Source organism: Vicugna pacos, chromosome 9 (assembly GCF_048564905.1).
Source record: "Vicugna pacos chromosome 9, VicPac4, whole genome shotgun sequence".
Taxonomy (NCBI): Eukaryota; Metazoa; Chordata; class Mammalia; order Artiodactyla; family Camelidae; genus Vicugna; species Vicugna pacos.
The window spans coordinates 73,987,899-74,004,736 of NC_132995.1; the positions used below are offsets into that span (position 1 = coordinate 73,987,899).

Below are 16,838 nucleotides of genomic sequence, written 5' to 3' on the forward strand. Positions count from 1 at the left end.
TAGCTCTCTTTTCTTTTAGACTTGCCTTTTTATAGAGTTGTCTTTCCATACTGGACTTCGTTTTTTTCCCATGTACAAAACTTTGAGAGTTCACCAATACATTCAATCTGATAAAGTGCATGTGCTTCGAGCCCATAGATGATTTTCTGAGTTAAAGATGCCTGTTTGGGGGGCGGACTATGACATACCCAAATTTTACTTTTTTTAATTTGCATGGAGAAAATTTATTATTAAACAACATTGTTAAGACTTTTCACATCCAATTCAAAATGCTGACAGCAAATCATTCAAACCATTAAGTAGGAGTGATGATAAATATACTAGGAAAAGGACTCTTTTTGTTTTATATCCAAAGTCTAGCAGAGAACTCAGCATCAGGTAAGATATTCAAGCATCTGTTGAATAAATGGATTTCTGTTCATCAAATTAGTGTGTAAGTCAGTGTAAGGTCAGGCCCCTCCGGATGACTGTTCCCTTGTTCTCTGTACATCCCCCGCCCAACCAGGCCCTGCTTCACTCACATGACTATCCAGTCCTCTTAATTGTAGGGCTTAGTTAGTCCCTGGCAACCGATGAGACCACCTGACATCAATTCCCCCGTAAGTGGTGGCCTCCCCCCCACCCCCCCGAGTAGCAAAGGTTGTTGCCCTGTCCTGACCTCTGTCTGCCACATGTGGTGGGCTGTCACGCCAGGACCCTTTGTGTGAGACCCCCCACGTGTGAAACCACTGATGTCTCTCTGACTGTTTCCAAGCTCCTTCTTCGGTCTTGAGGCTGAGCAACTACAAGGCTTGCAGGCCTGTGGGGTGCAGCCTGACAGTCAGGTATAAGGAGTTATAGAAATGGGGAATTAACAGATTGTTACACAACATGATACCATGTAAAAACTTTTAAATCAAGTGTTACGTTAATAAGAACATATGTTAAAGTTTTTAATTTTAAATAACTTTTTGTTACTAAAACAATATCCACAATTTACATTTCTCATTAATTTATTTTGTCAACATCGTATGTAGAGAATGTATGATGAATATTCACTGTTCATCAAAATGAAAGTTGACAGTTTTGATGAGCCTTAAATTTATGAAGATAGTTGTGTGCTGAAAACACTAATTCTGTCTAAAGTTTGAACTGGAAGCTTCTCTAAAATTATGCTTTTCAGAGTACTGGTGCTACGGAATAACTTATTTGGAAAATTTTCTGTAAACTCTTCTAGACATTTAAAAGAAGTATTTTGAATGACCAGGATAATAAATTTCATTGTATGGGCTCTCAACTATTTAATTTTGGTCTGAATGTTAGCTGTTGGACAAGTATATAATTACTTTCACAAAATGCATACTCATGACTGTCAGTTTTTCCATGACTCACTATTCCCTGCCAGATGGTTTATAGGTTCTGCTAAGTCACTTTTTTCCCCAGCACTCTATGTTCCCACCCCTATTTCCTCCGGCCTTTCTTTATACTTTGCCTTTTATCTGAATTTGGGGTAAATGATTTTATTGCTCTTTTTTACTATTTCATGTGAATTTAATAGTTTTAATATGAATTACTCTCAATTTCACCTATTTATCATCAAGCTTAAATTACCCCTTTCCTGGAGAGAGAGACATCTTGTGCAATTTATTCAGAAAAGTTACTAAGCCTTTCTATGCAAGAACAGCTATCAACAGTTCATCAGATGGCTGAAAAATCTTGGGACTCCCGTACTATCCAGTCTTTCAGGAAAATGCTAACCAGCTCTCAAACTTTCACATTTGTTTTCAGCTCTTTAGCCAGCTCTCCTCCTGATTAGATTTCTGGCTGTAGCCAGGATCATTAATCGTTAAGGTGCACAGCTGGAGCCTACTGTCAAGTGATGCCTTGCAGCCCATAGTAGTCTATTTTCTTACCAAGTTGAGGATTATGGAATATTCATTACCTGCCGCTAGACAAAAAAAATTTCAATGACAAAATTTCATTTCTTGAATGAAAATATTTGGCTGCATGCATAGTTTCAAAAAGTAGTCATTGATACAAAATGCACTGAAAGCCTACCAGGTGCTTGTAATTGTGTGAGGAATATAAAGAAAAACCCAGTTCTCACTTCCCTAAGGACCTCTAGTGAGAAAGACAACAATCAGCTGAAATCAAGTAAAGTTTTCAATGAGGTCAGGCTGGTGAAATTGGTGGGCAGCACTGCACAAGCAGAGAGGAAGGGCTGCAACCCCGCCCAGTCGTCCTCGGGCTCCTCATCAGCCACATTTCATCACCGGTTTTGCCAACGAACGCAACCTCTTCTACATGTCTCCACACGTGTGTTTGAAGGAGAAGCCAGCAGAATATTTCTGCTGGAGAATAATGAGTTCCCCAAACTGCAAACATTTTCTACACCCACTGCTGAGCACTGTTGATGCCTAGGGAGAAATAAATCAACAAGGAAGCCTGGGCTTGTGACCCAATCGTACTTCCCTGTCTTGGGACATGAAGCATGGTCTTAGAAAGAAAGCTCCTTAGGGCAGAAGACCAGATCTGCACTGTGAGCGCAGGCAGGCGTGTTCGCTCAGGCCCGCTGACCACGGGAGGGAACCTCACCTGCGGAAGCGTGTCTGTGAGGTCCCCCCAGTCCTCTGATGTTCTGAGATCTAATCATAAAGGGATTGTCAGGCCAGCCTGATTATCATTATAATTTAGGAACTTTTCGAACTTCTCAGAGTATCTAAGATGTATCAAATAGAAGAGAGCATTGGTAACTGCTGAATTTGACTTTATTGAAGGGGGTAAAAAAAATTATGTGAGGTTAATGAATAATTTTAACCTTCAATTTGTTTCTGTGCAAAAAATATCAACAGAGAATTTTAGGGGTGTACTTTGTGCTGAGCAGCACTAGAAATCAACTGGCCACAGTCTGATCAACCAGGAGAAAGCTTCGCTCTGCAACGTTGTTTACCATAGCCAGTTTTATTCCTTTCTTGAAAATAGAAATTTTATTTTAGCATTTTTCAAATCTTGAAGAATGTTATTCTATATTCTACTCAAAACCCTATGCTAACACCCAACAAATCCTTCTCTTCCTTGCCTGATAACGTTAGTGAATATGCAAAATAAATATTCATCTAATTTATCAAACTTTAAGGCACCTTTGGGTCACAATATAACATTAAACATTTTTTCTTGTCAAGTTGCTGATCTTGACATCGGTTAAGGCTCTTCATGATTTCAGGACAGCCGGTGGCTCCAAATGGAATCAATTACTATGTAGACACAGCAGCAATTCTCTGGGTCTTGTAAGGCACTTGATTGAAATGTAACATTTTCTCACAGCTGTCTACAACTCCACAGAAAAGAATCACAACCCAAGCGGGGCTAAAGATCTGTTAGGGAAGATGACTCAGGCCAGAGTCTGCAAAAAGGAAGGACTGCATGACTTGCTTTGTGAGTATAAAACTTTGTGGGTTTTGGAGTTGAAAGAGAGCTCAGAGAGGAAACCAGCGAGTAGAGCTTCCAGCTTCCAGGAAGGATGGGCTGGAAGAGCTAAACCTGGATGTGCTATTTCAGTTCAAGCAAACTGGGAAAGTTAAATTTTGCAAAGATTTCTTTTATATGTTTAGTTTTAGGTGGGGAGGGACATATTAGGTTTATTTATTTATTTGTAGAGGAGGTACTGGGGATTGAGCCCAGGACCTTGTGTATGCTAAGCATGTGCTCTACCGCTTGAGCTATACCCTCCCCTCCAAAGATTTCTTTTAAAATGGGTGTAATGCTATATAGCTCAGGAGGCTACGTGGAAATGTGTATGTATAGAGTATGCACTAAAATGCAAGGCTAATTTCCCTAGAAAAAAAAAAGTGGGAGGGAAGGAAGGAGGGAAAACAGACTCCACTCTCCTAAACACCCCCCAGTCTGTCTCGGGGGCAAATACAGAGTAACAATAAAGAACCAAGGCAAGTACTTTGGCAAGACCACGGACAACGCTGCTCAGCAGAATAAGAATTAATATGATTTTTTCCTGACAGTTTTACAGCAAAGCCCAGAAGCAGAAGCCAGAAAATTCAGAAAAAAACAAAGCTTAACATGGTGGCATGAAAAGTCTGATTCATTTTGGTTTCTTTATACTTGAACGGAACTAAGCCAATCCTGCAAATGTCTTCTTCAAAGTGAGAACAGTTCTTTCTGGAACCACTGGGCGGCAGATGTCACGCTGGAATTCTCCCAGAGGCAAACTGCCAGATTGAGGGCAGCCCTTCCGCGGCCACTAACCCGCGTCGGGCCGGGCTGTGCCTGGGCCGACTGACCTTCCAACTTGCAGGAGCACTTGCGCTGGCACCACCTCGTGGAATGCGACCCACGCTAAGGGCCCGGGGAGGTAGGCCGGCCAGGTGTCCTTGCCTGCGGGGTGGAAGACGAAGCCGCAGCTGGAAGAGGGCGCTGCGTCTCGTTACTTGGCTGCAGATTCCAAGGCTCAGCCCCACGTGGGCAAAACGCCCGGGAAATGTCCTCGGCTGCCGGAGCCCGTACTTTCTATTAAACTTCCTAAATGCTGCGCTCCCGCCGCCGGGACAACATTGCATCGCCAAATGGAAGGGAGCAATCCCTTCCTTTCACCTCGAGAACTCCTGCCAACCGCCGCCTTTTACTTCCCCACAGACCTGCTGCTCACTCAGGTGGGACATCGGAGTCGCCGGCCTGGGTGGCTCAGTGGCCGGGAAGCTGGATGATCAGGGGACCTGGGAGGCCGAGAGATCTGGTTCCCCTCAGCACCTGAAGCCGCCACGGCCGAAGGGAACTCGCGATTGGCGGCGCGGTTGAATCAGGGGTGATTCAGCCCTTGCAGGGTCTCGGAGTTTCCTAGCGGGAGGCGGGGCCGGGGTGTCGACTCGCCAGGGACCGCCCACCGAAGCGGCGAGACCCAGGCCGGGGCGGGGAGTCCCGAGGAGCGGCGGAGGCGCGGGCGTGCGCCAGGCCCTTTAAAGCGCGCCCGGCACGGGCTCCTGCACACTCGGGGCTCCCCGCCCGCGCCATCCCGCAGCTCAAGGCGCCTCCAGCCCAACCCCTGCAGCCTCCGCAGCCTCCGGGGCCAACAGAATCCTCCCCGCCTCGCCGCCAGCTCTTGGACATGGCGACCCCTCTCGGGCCCTGGGCTCCCTGCCCCAAGGCCGCCGTCGCTCGGGCGCTCCTGCTCGGCTGGGTCCTCGTCCAGGAGGCGGGAGCCGTAGGTGAGTGGCACCCGCCCCCCGAAGCCCTGGGGCGCGCCGCCCGGAGGAGGGGGGACGATCCTGACTGGCAAGGGGCTCGCCCTGCTGCCCGAGGTGCCACCCGCCCGGGACCCACCGCCCCTTCTGCTGGAGATGCTTGCTTGCGGCGTCCATTGTTGCTTAAGTGGGTCTGGGGCTCCTGCTTGAAGTTTAGGGAAAGGGCTTCCCAGAGAGCCGCCACCTTCAAAGGGCGGGACGTGGGTCCGCACCTGCACCGGTCGGTGTGCAGCGTTTGAATATTATCCTTCGTTACATGTGCACTTTGCTTAATAAAAAGCGGCGCTCGGTCTTATCTTGAGCGTATGTGTTTTAGATTGGGTTAGACAATCCTGCGGCCAAACGTCGCTTGGATTGGAGCAGGCACCGCACTGTGCATGCCCTGTAAGCCTATTCTGTGTGTGTGTGTGGCGGGGGCAGGGCAGGGACTGACCTGCTGAGAACCCGCAACGCTGACCTTAACAGTGAGGCACCCGGACCGGCATCCAGCGGTGTGGCGGGCGGAACGTCTGTTGGAGTGTCTGTGGAAGTTTCAGTAGAGAGCCAGCCGATAAAAAATGAAAAAAGTCACGGTTTGGCTTTTTAATTGTATGCAGCCCTCACTCCTCTCACACATGTGGCTTCACCTTTCACCACAGTTTACGGAAAGCCCTTCCTAGCCGGCCTTCCCCGCAGAGCCCCGCCCCGTCCTCGGTGGGCGGTGGGCGCCCCGGGCCTCGGAGGGCGCCTGGGCCGTGCTTCCAGGTTGCCATCACAGGGCTTCCCCCGTGAATACTTACAAGCACCGATTTCAAGGTCCTTGCTTGTTTCCTTAGATTACCGGGTTTTGCCAGGAGGAAATTCTGGGTTTAGGAAAAAGTTGCAGATTTTTTCTTAGGATAATTCAGCGGTAAAGCTTTTGAGATTGAAAAAAAATGTGAGGTTTACGGTGATGCTGGGGGGTGGGGTGGGGAGATATTTTATACCATCAACACGAGAGCGTGTGCTGAGAAGTTCATGTAATAATAGCTTTTTCTCTGTTGTTTAAAGGCGCCTCAGATGTAGTAGTAGCATATAATTTAACTTGGAAATCAACTAATTTCAAGACGATTTTGGAGTGGGAACCCAAACCCATCAATCATGTCTACACTGTTCAAATAAGGTAAGCTAGGTGCCAAAAAAGAAAAATAAGGTTTTTGCTGTTTCCACTTTCTGTGCTGAATATATGTCTTTAAGGTGACTAATGGATAACATTATTTAACAGATAACAAAGAACAGGGCATTTGTGATAACCTGCTGGCCAGAGCCGTGCTCTGTCAGGCCCACGACATTTCCAGACCTTAAATTGATAGAATGTTTTTATTGGTTTTGGAGATGATGGGGAAATTCTTAAGTGGAGTATAAGCTATGGAGAAGTGAACCTTCTTGAGCAGGTCGTGGTGGCCCTGATAGATGTGCTTCTGGTTGGTGGATAACTAATCTTATCTAAGCACACAGGTCTTTTTCTGTGCTAACCGTCTAGACTGCGAGCCGGATCTAACATGTTAGAGTAGAGGTGGGGAGGAGTTCAGATGTATACGTTGCCCTTAAGCAGTGTTTGATTCATTAATCTTTGGACTCATGATTCAAAATTCGGTTGCATTTATGATCCTGGAGGTCACATCCATGACTCACTAAGCCAGGAAGGAATACTCCTCTGTCTGCACCGTCAGCCGTCAGGGCTGCTCTGCTCACCCGTCTTCACCCGTGATCGGCAGCTCTCCCCAAGAGCCCCCAGTTCGGCGTCTTCAGTCCATGTTCTCCTGCCTTCCTTGATGGTTTTCACAATCTTCTTGGCAAGGTTTTGGTTTCTGAAATGTTCTAGGAGGCTTGGTAGAGATGTTATTAAGTAGAGGAGAGAAGCTGTGGAAATTATTTTAACACCAATTGAAGAAAGGCACAAAAGGATCGCTGGCCAGAGTTAAAGGTGCTCTGCTACTTCGTTTAGCTTGTGTCAAGGCCTTTACTAAAGCGCTCAGAATGCAGCTCCTGGGTATGGGGTCGGTCTGTTAGGTGGGTGTTCTTCCCACCCCCCAAACTGAACTTCATGATGACTATTGCCGAACTAACAGGGAAGGGAATTTGTGAGTCCGTGTGTGTGCATGTGGAGGTACATACAGAGATACAAAGGGATTTTATAACTCGAGGTAGTAATTATGATTACGGTCAGACTTGTCAAGTCAGATTCCACTAGTTGAGAATTAGCCATTCCACTGACAGGGAGTGAAGCTTCCCTTGCTAGACACTTCCCTTCTAGGCAGTGAAAATAAGGTTTTAGGAGGATTCTTATCTTCTAAATATATTCAGTCTTAAGTTTGGTGAACATGAGGAAACATTTACACTTAGCCCGGTTTTTAAACACAGGCCTTTGTGAACTCAAAGCTTTTGGACTTCGCAAGGCTGCTATTATTTAGGTGAACACGACCCCTGATGTGCAGACATTCTAGCGCAGAGTTGCAGCCGGGGGGCACCTTCGGACCCGGGGTGATGGTGGTTCCCGACCAGTCGGCTTTCTCCCCACTGGTGGGTGTAGAGGACTGTGAGCAGTCTCTCTCTCTGCCAGAGACCCACACCCTCCCGTGACGTCCCCACGGTGAATGGACTTCCTGGATGTAAGGACCATAGCAATTCATTTTAGAGAAGAGGAAGCCGGCCCTGGGAAGGTGAGGGACGTATTCGTGCACGGATGGTTCATGCCCAGCCAAATCTGGAACGTAGATCCACGCCGCACCCCGCACCCCCACCTCCTCAGTGGTCCTGCCCCGTCGGATGAGAGGCTCCAAGGCTGGGAGGAGGAAGGGGACTCGTCCCCGCTGCGTCTCCTCAGTGTGCCTTCCTCCCTCCGGGTTTCCTTCCCTGAGAAAGCATCTTACCTGTTGCCCTCCCCCCCCGACACCCCCCCCCCCCCCCCCGCCACCGCTGTGCCTGAAGCCCCTCCTTGGAACTCCAGCTGCACTTCCCTCCATTGGAAACAGTTTTCAGTGGTGGCTGCAGTGTTACTGGCTCAAGCCTTAGCACCACCGAACCATCCCCTATTGATTCTACGAAGTGTTCTGAATTCTAACACAGAACTTCCAAAGCTTCTAAGAAAACAGCCCAGATTCTGTTAGGATTTTTTAGTAGTTCAGGCGGGACTTTTATTATTTCCAAATCAGGAGGTTTTGCAATACCCAGAGGAAGCTTGGAGGCGTTTAAAGTGTTTCTGCCTATGCTAGCATGCAGAGAAACTTGCCTCAGAATCGCCCTTTCCTAACCTGTTCACGGCGCTTTATGGCTTTAGTGCTTTTGGTGATTTAGTTCCTTGTGCTAAGTTCTGCCAGAGGACTGTGGTTGCTGCGTGTGAGCCAAGAGAACCAAACGCTATCTCTCAGATGGAATGTAGCCCCAGCGCCCAGCAGCCTTTCTCCTGTTATCTGAACAACTTGTTTGCCATAATGGTGGAGAAGAGTCATCATATTCTCCTTCACTTTTTAACATAGAAATGATGTAATTTTTTGAAATGCATTTTGGTCATTTTAAAATTAAGTCTGCATCTCTACTTTTTTCATAGAAAATTGGAGAAATCTAAGAGTATCTAAACTGATACTTCTGTATTACTCTCAGTTTGTAAACTTAAGGACAAAGAGTGTCCCACACCTTTATAGCCTGGTTATTAAGATTTTTTAAAAAATACTTATTTATGGTTCTTATGCCTGGTTTTAGACAATTGAATCCATATGGCAGCTTGTTTTCCACCGATTCCCCTGTAAATGTAGCCCGTCTAATCCTCAGCAAGGCATGGCTGCTGGCTGCAAGCCCTGGAGCCCCTCTGCTTCATGGGGGAGCACAAGGGCGTGGCCCCCGGTGTTAGGTTCACCGGAACTGCTTTAACGAGATGTCAGTGCCGGGGTGGGGAAGGGAGCCATCTGGAGATCCCCGCAGAAAGTGGGATTGGACATGTCCTTGGTTGACAGGTGTCATCAAGTAGGTTTCTCCACCAGTCTGTCCCCAGACCCTGCCAGGGGCTGGCTGGGGGTCCCAGCGGTCCCCGGCATATGCTTGTGTCTCTCCTGAATTTCCTGTCCTGTCATCGGGGTGCTCTGGTGGTTGATGATGAGGAGGGAAGAGCAGGGGAGCTGTCACTTCGTTATGTATGGACCAAGTTGCAGTGACATTTATCTATAAATTGTTTTGGTCCTGTAGAATAATTTCAGTGTTAGTAGAAGTTCTTTATATTTCAGAGTAATTTCATTTTTAGTAGTTCTTTAATCATTTCCTCTTTAATAACATCTTACAAAAGGGAGATCTGCCTGGAGTCAGGTCTGTCTCTTCGTCTCTCAGACTCTGTTAGACAGATACTACCTGTGTTGTTACTCTATGATCCCTGATGGAATGCAGCCACATCCTGTGGAAGTGAGGGAAGTGTGCGGTGTAACGAGAGGAGCAGACCCAGCTCTCAGCTCATTAGCTGGAGACCTGGCACCCAGTACCTAGCAGCTCTGGGCTTCAGTTGTCCTCGGGAGTAAGAAAGATCCGGTACCTTCTTGGAAAGATTATATCAAATGAAGTAACATGTTTAAGGGCCCAGTATAGTACCTGGCTTATTATAGATTCAATAAAGGTTAAATAGCCACACCCATAATGCTCACAGCAGAATGTAATACAGAGAATGTGTTATTACACGGACCATTATCACTACATTGACTATAGTCTACAGAGAATACAGAACGCAATAACCAGAATGTGACATAAGTAGACTACAGTAAATAACTGGGTCTTGATGGAAGAGTGCTCTTTCTCCCACATGATCACGACAAATCATCTACATTTGAAGAAAGAGATTTAACAAAATGCTCAAGAGCTCAGACCCCGCAGTCAGATTGCTGTCTGGCTCCGAGTCCAGCTGTGCGGTTTCCACCTGGTCATTCGGTCTCACACTGGGCCAGCTGCCTTCTCTGTGGGCGTAGAGACAACGACAGACCCACTCCCAGTTTGCTGCGAGGATTCAGACTCGTCTAAAGTGCTCCGTGTGGCAAGGCCTCCCTGGGACTGCTTGTGGCAGCTGTCACTACACCGCAGCTCCCCAGGCAGAAAGTGATCTGCCTTGTTGGATGCAAATCACAGTGTTCCATTTCCCTTCCTTCCTTCAGCCCGAGATTAGGAAACTGGAAAAACAAATGCTTCTACACAACAAACACAGAGTGTGACGTCACCGATGAGATTGTGAAAAACGTGAGGGAAACGTACCTGGCACGGGTCTTTTCGCAGCCGGCGGACGCCGCCGGCTCCGCGGGGGAGCCTCGGTTTACCAACTCCCCGGAGTTCACGCCCTACCTCGACAGTAAGTGGCCGCTTTGTAGTAGCCTTTCATGCCTTTCATTCTTGTTTTCTTGTGTTTTTGGATATTGCTTGCAGCATAGGACCCTTAGGAGCCATTACGTAAAGAATATTTATCCATAAACACACCTTCTTTCTCAGAAACTGGCAAGTACCACCGCCCTCTCTGCTCACTCTGGACTTGGCAGGAGGTCCCCAGAACGTGAGCTCTGGAGCTGATTATGGTGCCATCAGGGTGGTTTCTCCTACTTAACGTCCCCAAAGCCTCCAGTACCTGGCCAGTGGGCTGCCCGGAGAAGGGGATTCTCCAAGGCTGGGGTGCATATGTTTCCCTGCATGTTCAGGAGACTTTATGTCTCTCTCTCTTGCGAATTTCCTGTCCTGTCATCAGACCAGAAGCCCCAGGTTAGGGTTTTTCACACACAGTCATAGATCCATGGGAGAAGCTCAGTGTCCCTCTGATCTCCGAATCGGGCTTCCTGCCTGTTCACTCACTTGACCTTGGATTGAGTCCCTTGATGTGCAGGTGCTTGTCGGGTCAGCTTCCATCCCGTGTCCCTTCACGCTGGTCTTGAAAACGCAGAATGCTTTGCTCCCTGGCCTCTGGTTCGGTAAACAGACCTAAGCATGTACGAAGGGAGTACAGAGGTTTCCTGCCATGTAGGTTTAAATTTTTGTCACGACTGTGGTTCTGAACGAGGTGTTTTAAATAAACTTGTGTAGCGCATTGAGAAGAGTGAAGTCCACTGCTCTACTAAGAATTAGAATCGAAGCGTTGTGTTTTGGGGAAGGCTCATTTCTCTTTTACCACATGGAGAAGCCAACCAAACACCTTGGACTTTCTGTTTTCAAATGTTCTGTTTTGCTGCTCTTATAAATCCTCAGAATGTCTCAGAATTTTCTGTATTCCTTGCACGTAACATCTCTCAGGTAGTCATTTTGCCAAGATGTTATACAAATTTCAATGCAATCACCCATCAGAAATGGGGAGAGGGCAGAGGGACAGGCAGCCACGTCTCCACTTAGGATCTACTTTGAGGGGCGTGGGGGGGGGCAGCCTCACCCCAGGTGAACCTGGCTGCCCACCCTGAGCCCCTCTTTGCCAGAGAACCTGTCTTCAAACTCCTCTGGTGCCTCCCTGTGTGCCTGTCACGGTCCTGAGCTTAGCACAGCCCTCGGCCACTGCCAGCGACTCTGCAGGGTCACTGAGGCTTACTCTCCCTGCATCGGCCACGGCCTCGTGATTTCCTTTTGTAGTTCTTGGGTTTTTCGTTATCTGCTTCAAATCCTTTTTTGGTGCGAGAGAGAAGACATTTTATATATTGATTTTGCATGTGCTCACACACACACGTGCTTGCATATGGTTCCTGTTACATCGTTAGAATTTGTCTTACTTGTCATTCAACCAAAGCTCACGAGATCATTGCGCCGTTGCAGAGACCTGGTAGTTAAAACTGGTTCCTGAGGTCCCACGGACATCTCCCGGCTTCCCCACAGCCCTCAATCTATTGTCTCTAAAATATGGACTCTTGTGCAGCTGTTTGTTTAGCCACGTGTGGCTGCTGAGCATTTGAAACACGGCTCATGCCCTAAGTGTAAAATACACACTGGATTTTGAAAAAGATCTCCAGGAGTCTTTGTATTGATTAAATGCTGACATATTTTAGCCTTTGTATTGTGTTAAATGACATACGGTTTTAGAATGAACCTCGCTTGTTCCTTTTTGCATTTTCTCATGCGACGGCAAGGAGCTTTACAATGCCGCCGTGGCCCCCGTTGCCGTCCCGTGGACAGCACGGCCGCAGGTCGTCCGGGGTCCGGCTCTGCGGCCACTTGGCTCACTGCTGCCGGGCAGTCGGTCCCGTGCGATGTTTCACGAGGGGTGATCAGGCTGCTAACCGGGATAACTCGAAAGGATTCTACTTTGTATAGAATTCTTTGGTTCCAAAGAAGCTCATTTTCTATCTTTTAGCAAACCTTGGACAGCCAACAATTCAAAGTTTTGAACAAGCTGGGACAAAGCTGAATGTAACCGTGAAGGATGCACGTACCTTAGTCAGAGTGAACGGCTCGTTCCTAAGCCTCCGGGAGGTTTTTGGCAAGGACCTAAATTACACACTTTATTATTGGAGAGCTTCAAGTACAGGAAAGGTGAGCATTCTTTTGTTTTTATGACTTGCTTTAAATTGCAGATCCTTGATTTTACAGCCCACTTCTCCAACTCAGAAATACCGGAATAGGGGGGTTGAGGCGGCAGAGTGGCGGAGTGGAAGGCATGCCTGCTGCCTGGTTCTGCCTTTGAGCTGCCGGGGGCAGGCCCCCTGGGGCACCCAGGCTCCCCGGCCAAGGGGCTGGACCAGTCATCTCTTAGGTTGCCACCAGCTCCCATGTTTCTTCCTCCACTGAGGATCCCAGACACAAAATCTGTTGTCCATTCAACAATTAATACTTCGTCCTTTTTCCCTTTACTGCAGATATTTTCTAAAGGAGCTAAATTGGGTTGACTGTGTCCAAACTGGGTATCTTCATTTTTGGAAAACTGCTAAAGATGCTTTTTCAGGAGTAACTGATTAGCCAAGTAACTATTTTTTAAAAAAAATTTAAACTGAAGTACAGTGAGTTACATTGTGTACAGCACAATGTCCCAGACATGCATATACATACATACATATGTTCATTTTCATGGTCTTAGCCAAGTCGCTTCTGATCCCTTGTATGTCAGATGTGTCCACAAAGGCTTTTATTCCCAGTGACTTAGTCAAGGGGATGGGATTCACTTGGAGCCCAGATGAATTAAAGAACTCTATCTTTTAACAGAAAAAGGCCACGACAAACACTAATGAATTCTCGATTGATGTGGACAAAGGAGAAAACTACTGTTTCCAGGTTCAAGCAGTGATTTTGTCACGAAGAGCTAAGCGGAAGAGTCCAGAAAGTCCCATTGAGTGCCATAGCCCAGAGAAAGGTGTCTTCAGAGGTGAGTGGCTCTGCCTTCCAGAGGACCAGCTCCACCTCAGAACCAGGATGTACTTTGTTCAGGAGCAAACTGCCTTATTTGTGTGTGTGTGTGTGTGTGTGTGTATGTATTTGGGGGGTACTCAATTTTATGTATTTAGAAATGTTTCTGTGTTGTTCCCTTGTATTAGCAGCTGTTTTCTTGAGCCCTTAACATGTGCTAATCCTTCTGCTGAGCACTGGACCCCATGGTACATGTTTAGGATTTAGCATCAAATCATTGATTTCTCTGGGCATTTTTTTGTACTTAAATTCTGATCTTAGGGCTTAGGGGTGCTTCTGGATCAGCTGCAGCAGCCCTCGATAGACTGTTGCACCGCTGTGGGTTGTTGGCCCAGAGGATGTAACCCATGAAGGGAAGGGATTGAATCTATCAGATACACCACGTGCATGTGTGTGTGCCCAACCCACACGTGTATGACCACGTATGTGCCAAACTGGGAACCAGACGCCGGGAGGATGGAGCCTTCTTGTGGCGCTGTGGGGGCCCAGATGTGTGCGTGAGGCTGAGAGTCTCGGGCCTCCCTGCAGGCTTGGTAGGGATGGTGCTCTTGAGTACCTTCAAGGAACACGAGTCAGGGATGGTGGTGATGACCTAGTGCCTTGCTAAGGTGAGATTTAATATCTTAAAACACTTTTAAAATAAATTCTCTCCTGTTTATTGACACTGACAGAAGGAAAGGACTCTCTTCCCTTCTGGTCCCACATCCTCTTGGGCCACCGTACCCACAGCCCTCACATCCGTCTTCTAACGCCAGCTTGAGTTCAGCCGCCTCTCCGCCTTTGTGCACAGGCAGGTCGCTGCTCCTTCTGCCTCTTCTCCATCTGCTGAAATGCGTCCTTTGAGAACTGTTTCACATGTCACCTCCGCCAGGAAGGCTTACTGCTCCCGCCAGTTACCATCTCTTCTTTATTGAATCTTTACTTTCTCTTTGAGCCAGTAGTTCATCCTATGCTATAATCACTGCCACCAAACTCAGCCTCATTTTTAGCCACTTGTTTCTAACAGCCGATCTTGCTTCTGTCCACGTGTGTCTTTCTAGACTGTGAGCATGAGCCAGCTTTTCACCGTTGTCAGTTGCTCCCAGACATCAGGGGTTTGACAGATTCTTCCCTAATCGAAACCTGTTGTGGTGGGAAGAGTGGAGGAAAGAAATCTCAAGTGATGCAAAAGCAGGATGGTGTAATTTGGGGTTGTGCCCGCAGTTCTGCACCTGGATACACGGGATTCGTGCTCTCTCTGAGCTGGTCTGGCACCTTTTATCTTTCAGAAGTCTTCTTCATCGTTGGAGCCTTGGTGTTTGTGGTCTTCATCGTCGTCATCCTGTCTCTGTCTCTGTACAAGTGCAGGAAGGCCAGAGCAGGGCGGGGCAGGAAGGAGAGCGCGCCCCTCACTGCTGCGTAGAGATCTCGCCATGGGATCTGCCGGCTCCGCGGAGGCTGCGTGTGCTGCGACCAAGAGCTTTGAAGGCAGTAGAATCCGTGCAGGCAAGGGAGTGCTTTGGAGCACGGAGACCCTGGGGCTCAAAGGGAGCTCTTTATTTGACCTGTTCCCAGCGTCAGCCTTAGACACTTGGGAGGTAGTGAGCGGTACAGCAATTCCAAGGTTTAATTTCTCTTTCAACACTAGGGCACCTTTTGCACATATCACACTTCAGACTGTGTGTTTTCTACACTCACCGTGAAGCCAGGTTGTCTAAGGGAAAACAAATGAACAAAGGCCTTAAAAAATCCTGGGTGGACTTTTGGACAACTTTTGAGAGACTGACTTCAAACCACGTGGGAGAGTAAAACGGAACTTGGGTGGGTTTTTCTAACACGTAGCTGTCCTTTTATGACGTGGTGTTTAGCTTCTTCTTCCCTCTTGTTAGTTCAGAACAATTAGCAGACTCTCACGTGAATGTGTTGAATGCAGCAGGTTTGTGCTTGGGGCACGTTCCTAACAGCATTAGTTTAGCACTTTATCTGACTGACGCTGTCATGAACACTGACAGCTAGCTGTGTTTTTGTAAGACTACTATACCAACAAACTACATATTTTATGATTTAAGGTACTTCACACTCTTATGGTCAACGTTGAATATATTTATGTAATTTTTTAAAGGTTTTATATATGGGGATTTTCTATTTATAGAGGTAATATTGTCCTGTTTGTATATATTGAGATAATTTATTTAATATACTTTTATATAAATAAAGGTGACTGGGAAATGTGACCACTTGATTTATTACATCTTCCACTTATTATTTATGATTTGGCCTTTGTATTAGTTGGTTCTGCTGCAGTAACGAGTGACCCTAAATTCTCAGTGGCTTATGACAACAGTGTCTTCCTATTACACTTACGTTACAGGTTGGTGGCCGTGGGTTGGCTGCAGCTCTTCTTAATGTCTTCTCAGTCTAGGACCCAAACCAAAGTGAAGTCCTCTTTGGATCAGGGCAGAGGGAAAAGCAAGAAAGCTGGTAGAGTAGGCAGCCACATCTTCAAGTTTTAAGCCGCCTCCTAAAACTTCTGCTCCAGAGTGGCTCACTGTCACTTCTGGTCACATGCCACTGGCCCAAGCAAGACACATGTCCAAGCCTGACAGTACTCTGCTTACCGGGAGGCACCCCAAGTCCCACAGCGACAGGCAGGGATGGACAGTGTTCCTGGGAAGGGACAGTCTCCTGCAGGCTTAGAGGGAGAGTCTTCTTCCCACAGGTGTTAGCTTGAATTGCAGATGAAGGTCGGAGAGGAAAACAGAAGGAAAGTTCTTTGGATTGTTGTCTTAAAAGAAAATTGGATAAAAAAAAATGTAAGTTAGGGAGAGAGGAGGAGTGGAGTCTGTAGAGTTAATGAAAAGCAAACTAGATTGAGCGCTCTCTGTGGGCAGGATGGGGTCTCATTCCCATTTGCTGCTCCTTCGCGGAAGCCGTGCCTGTAGGCTCTCGGACAGGGCTGAGTCGAGCCGACTTCACAACCGCCCTCTAGAGGGTGCAAATAGTGACTCCTCCGTTCAACTGCAAATAAAATCTAGCCGAACAGTCTTGCTCTCACAACTACTGAAATGAAGATTGTAAACAGAGATGTTAGATGAATGATGAATTTTAAATGCATTTTGTTCCTTTGCTCCAGAGAACTCGTAAGCATTGTCAATAAAATTCTAAACGTCAAATGTTAGGTGTAACACCATAGTCTAAGGGACAATGGGCAAAACAAATCTTTCACATCCTCATGAGAACGGCAGCCTGAAAGGAAAAAGGGTAGATATTTTGGAG

The 16,838-nt window shown here is 47.2% G+C and overlaps 1 protein-coding gene across 2 annotated transcripts; it reads left to right on the top strand.

Annotated features, from left to right (window-relative positions):
• The first annotated feature begins 4,898 nt into the window (after positions 1–4,898).
• F3 (coagulation factor III, tissue factor) lies at positions 4,899–15,796 on the top strand. Of its 2 annotated transcripts, XM_072968170.1 has the most exons (6): positions 4,913–5,195; positions 6,261–6,372; positions 10,379–10,569; positions 12,538–12,716; positions 13,383–13,542; positions 14,852–15,160. In XM_072968170.1, exons 1-6 carry the CDS (start codon positions 5,096–5,098, stop codon positions 14,983–14,985), a joined length of 876 nt encoding a protein of 291 aa, XP_072824271.1. In that variant the 5' UTR covers positions 4,913–5,095; the 3' UTR covers positions 14,986–15,160. The 2 variants fall into 2 exon arrangements, with proteins under 2 accessions (XP_031536276.2, XP_072824271.1); XM_031680416.2 differs by lacking the exon at positions 13,383–13,542 and having other exon boundaries at positions 4,899–5,195; positions 14,852–15,796.
• Positions 15,797–16,838: the final 1,042 nt, after the last annotated feature.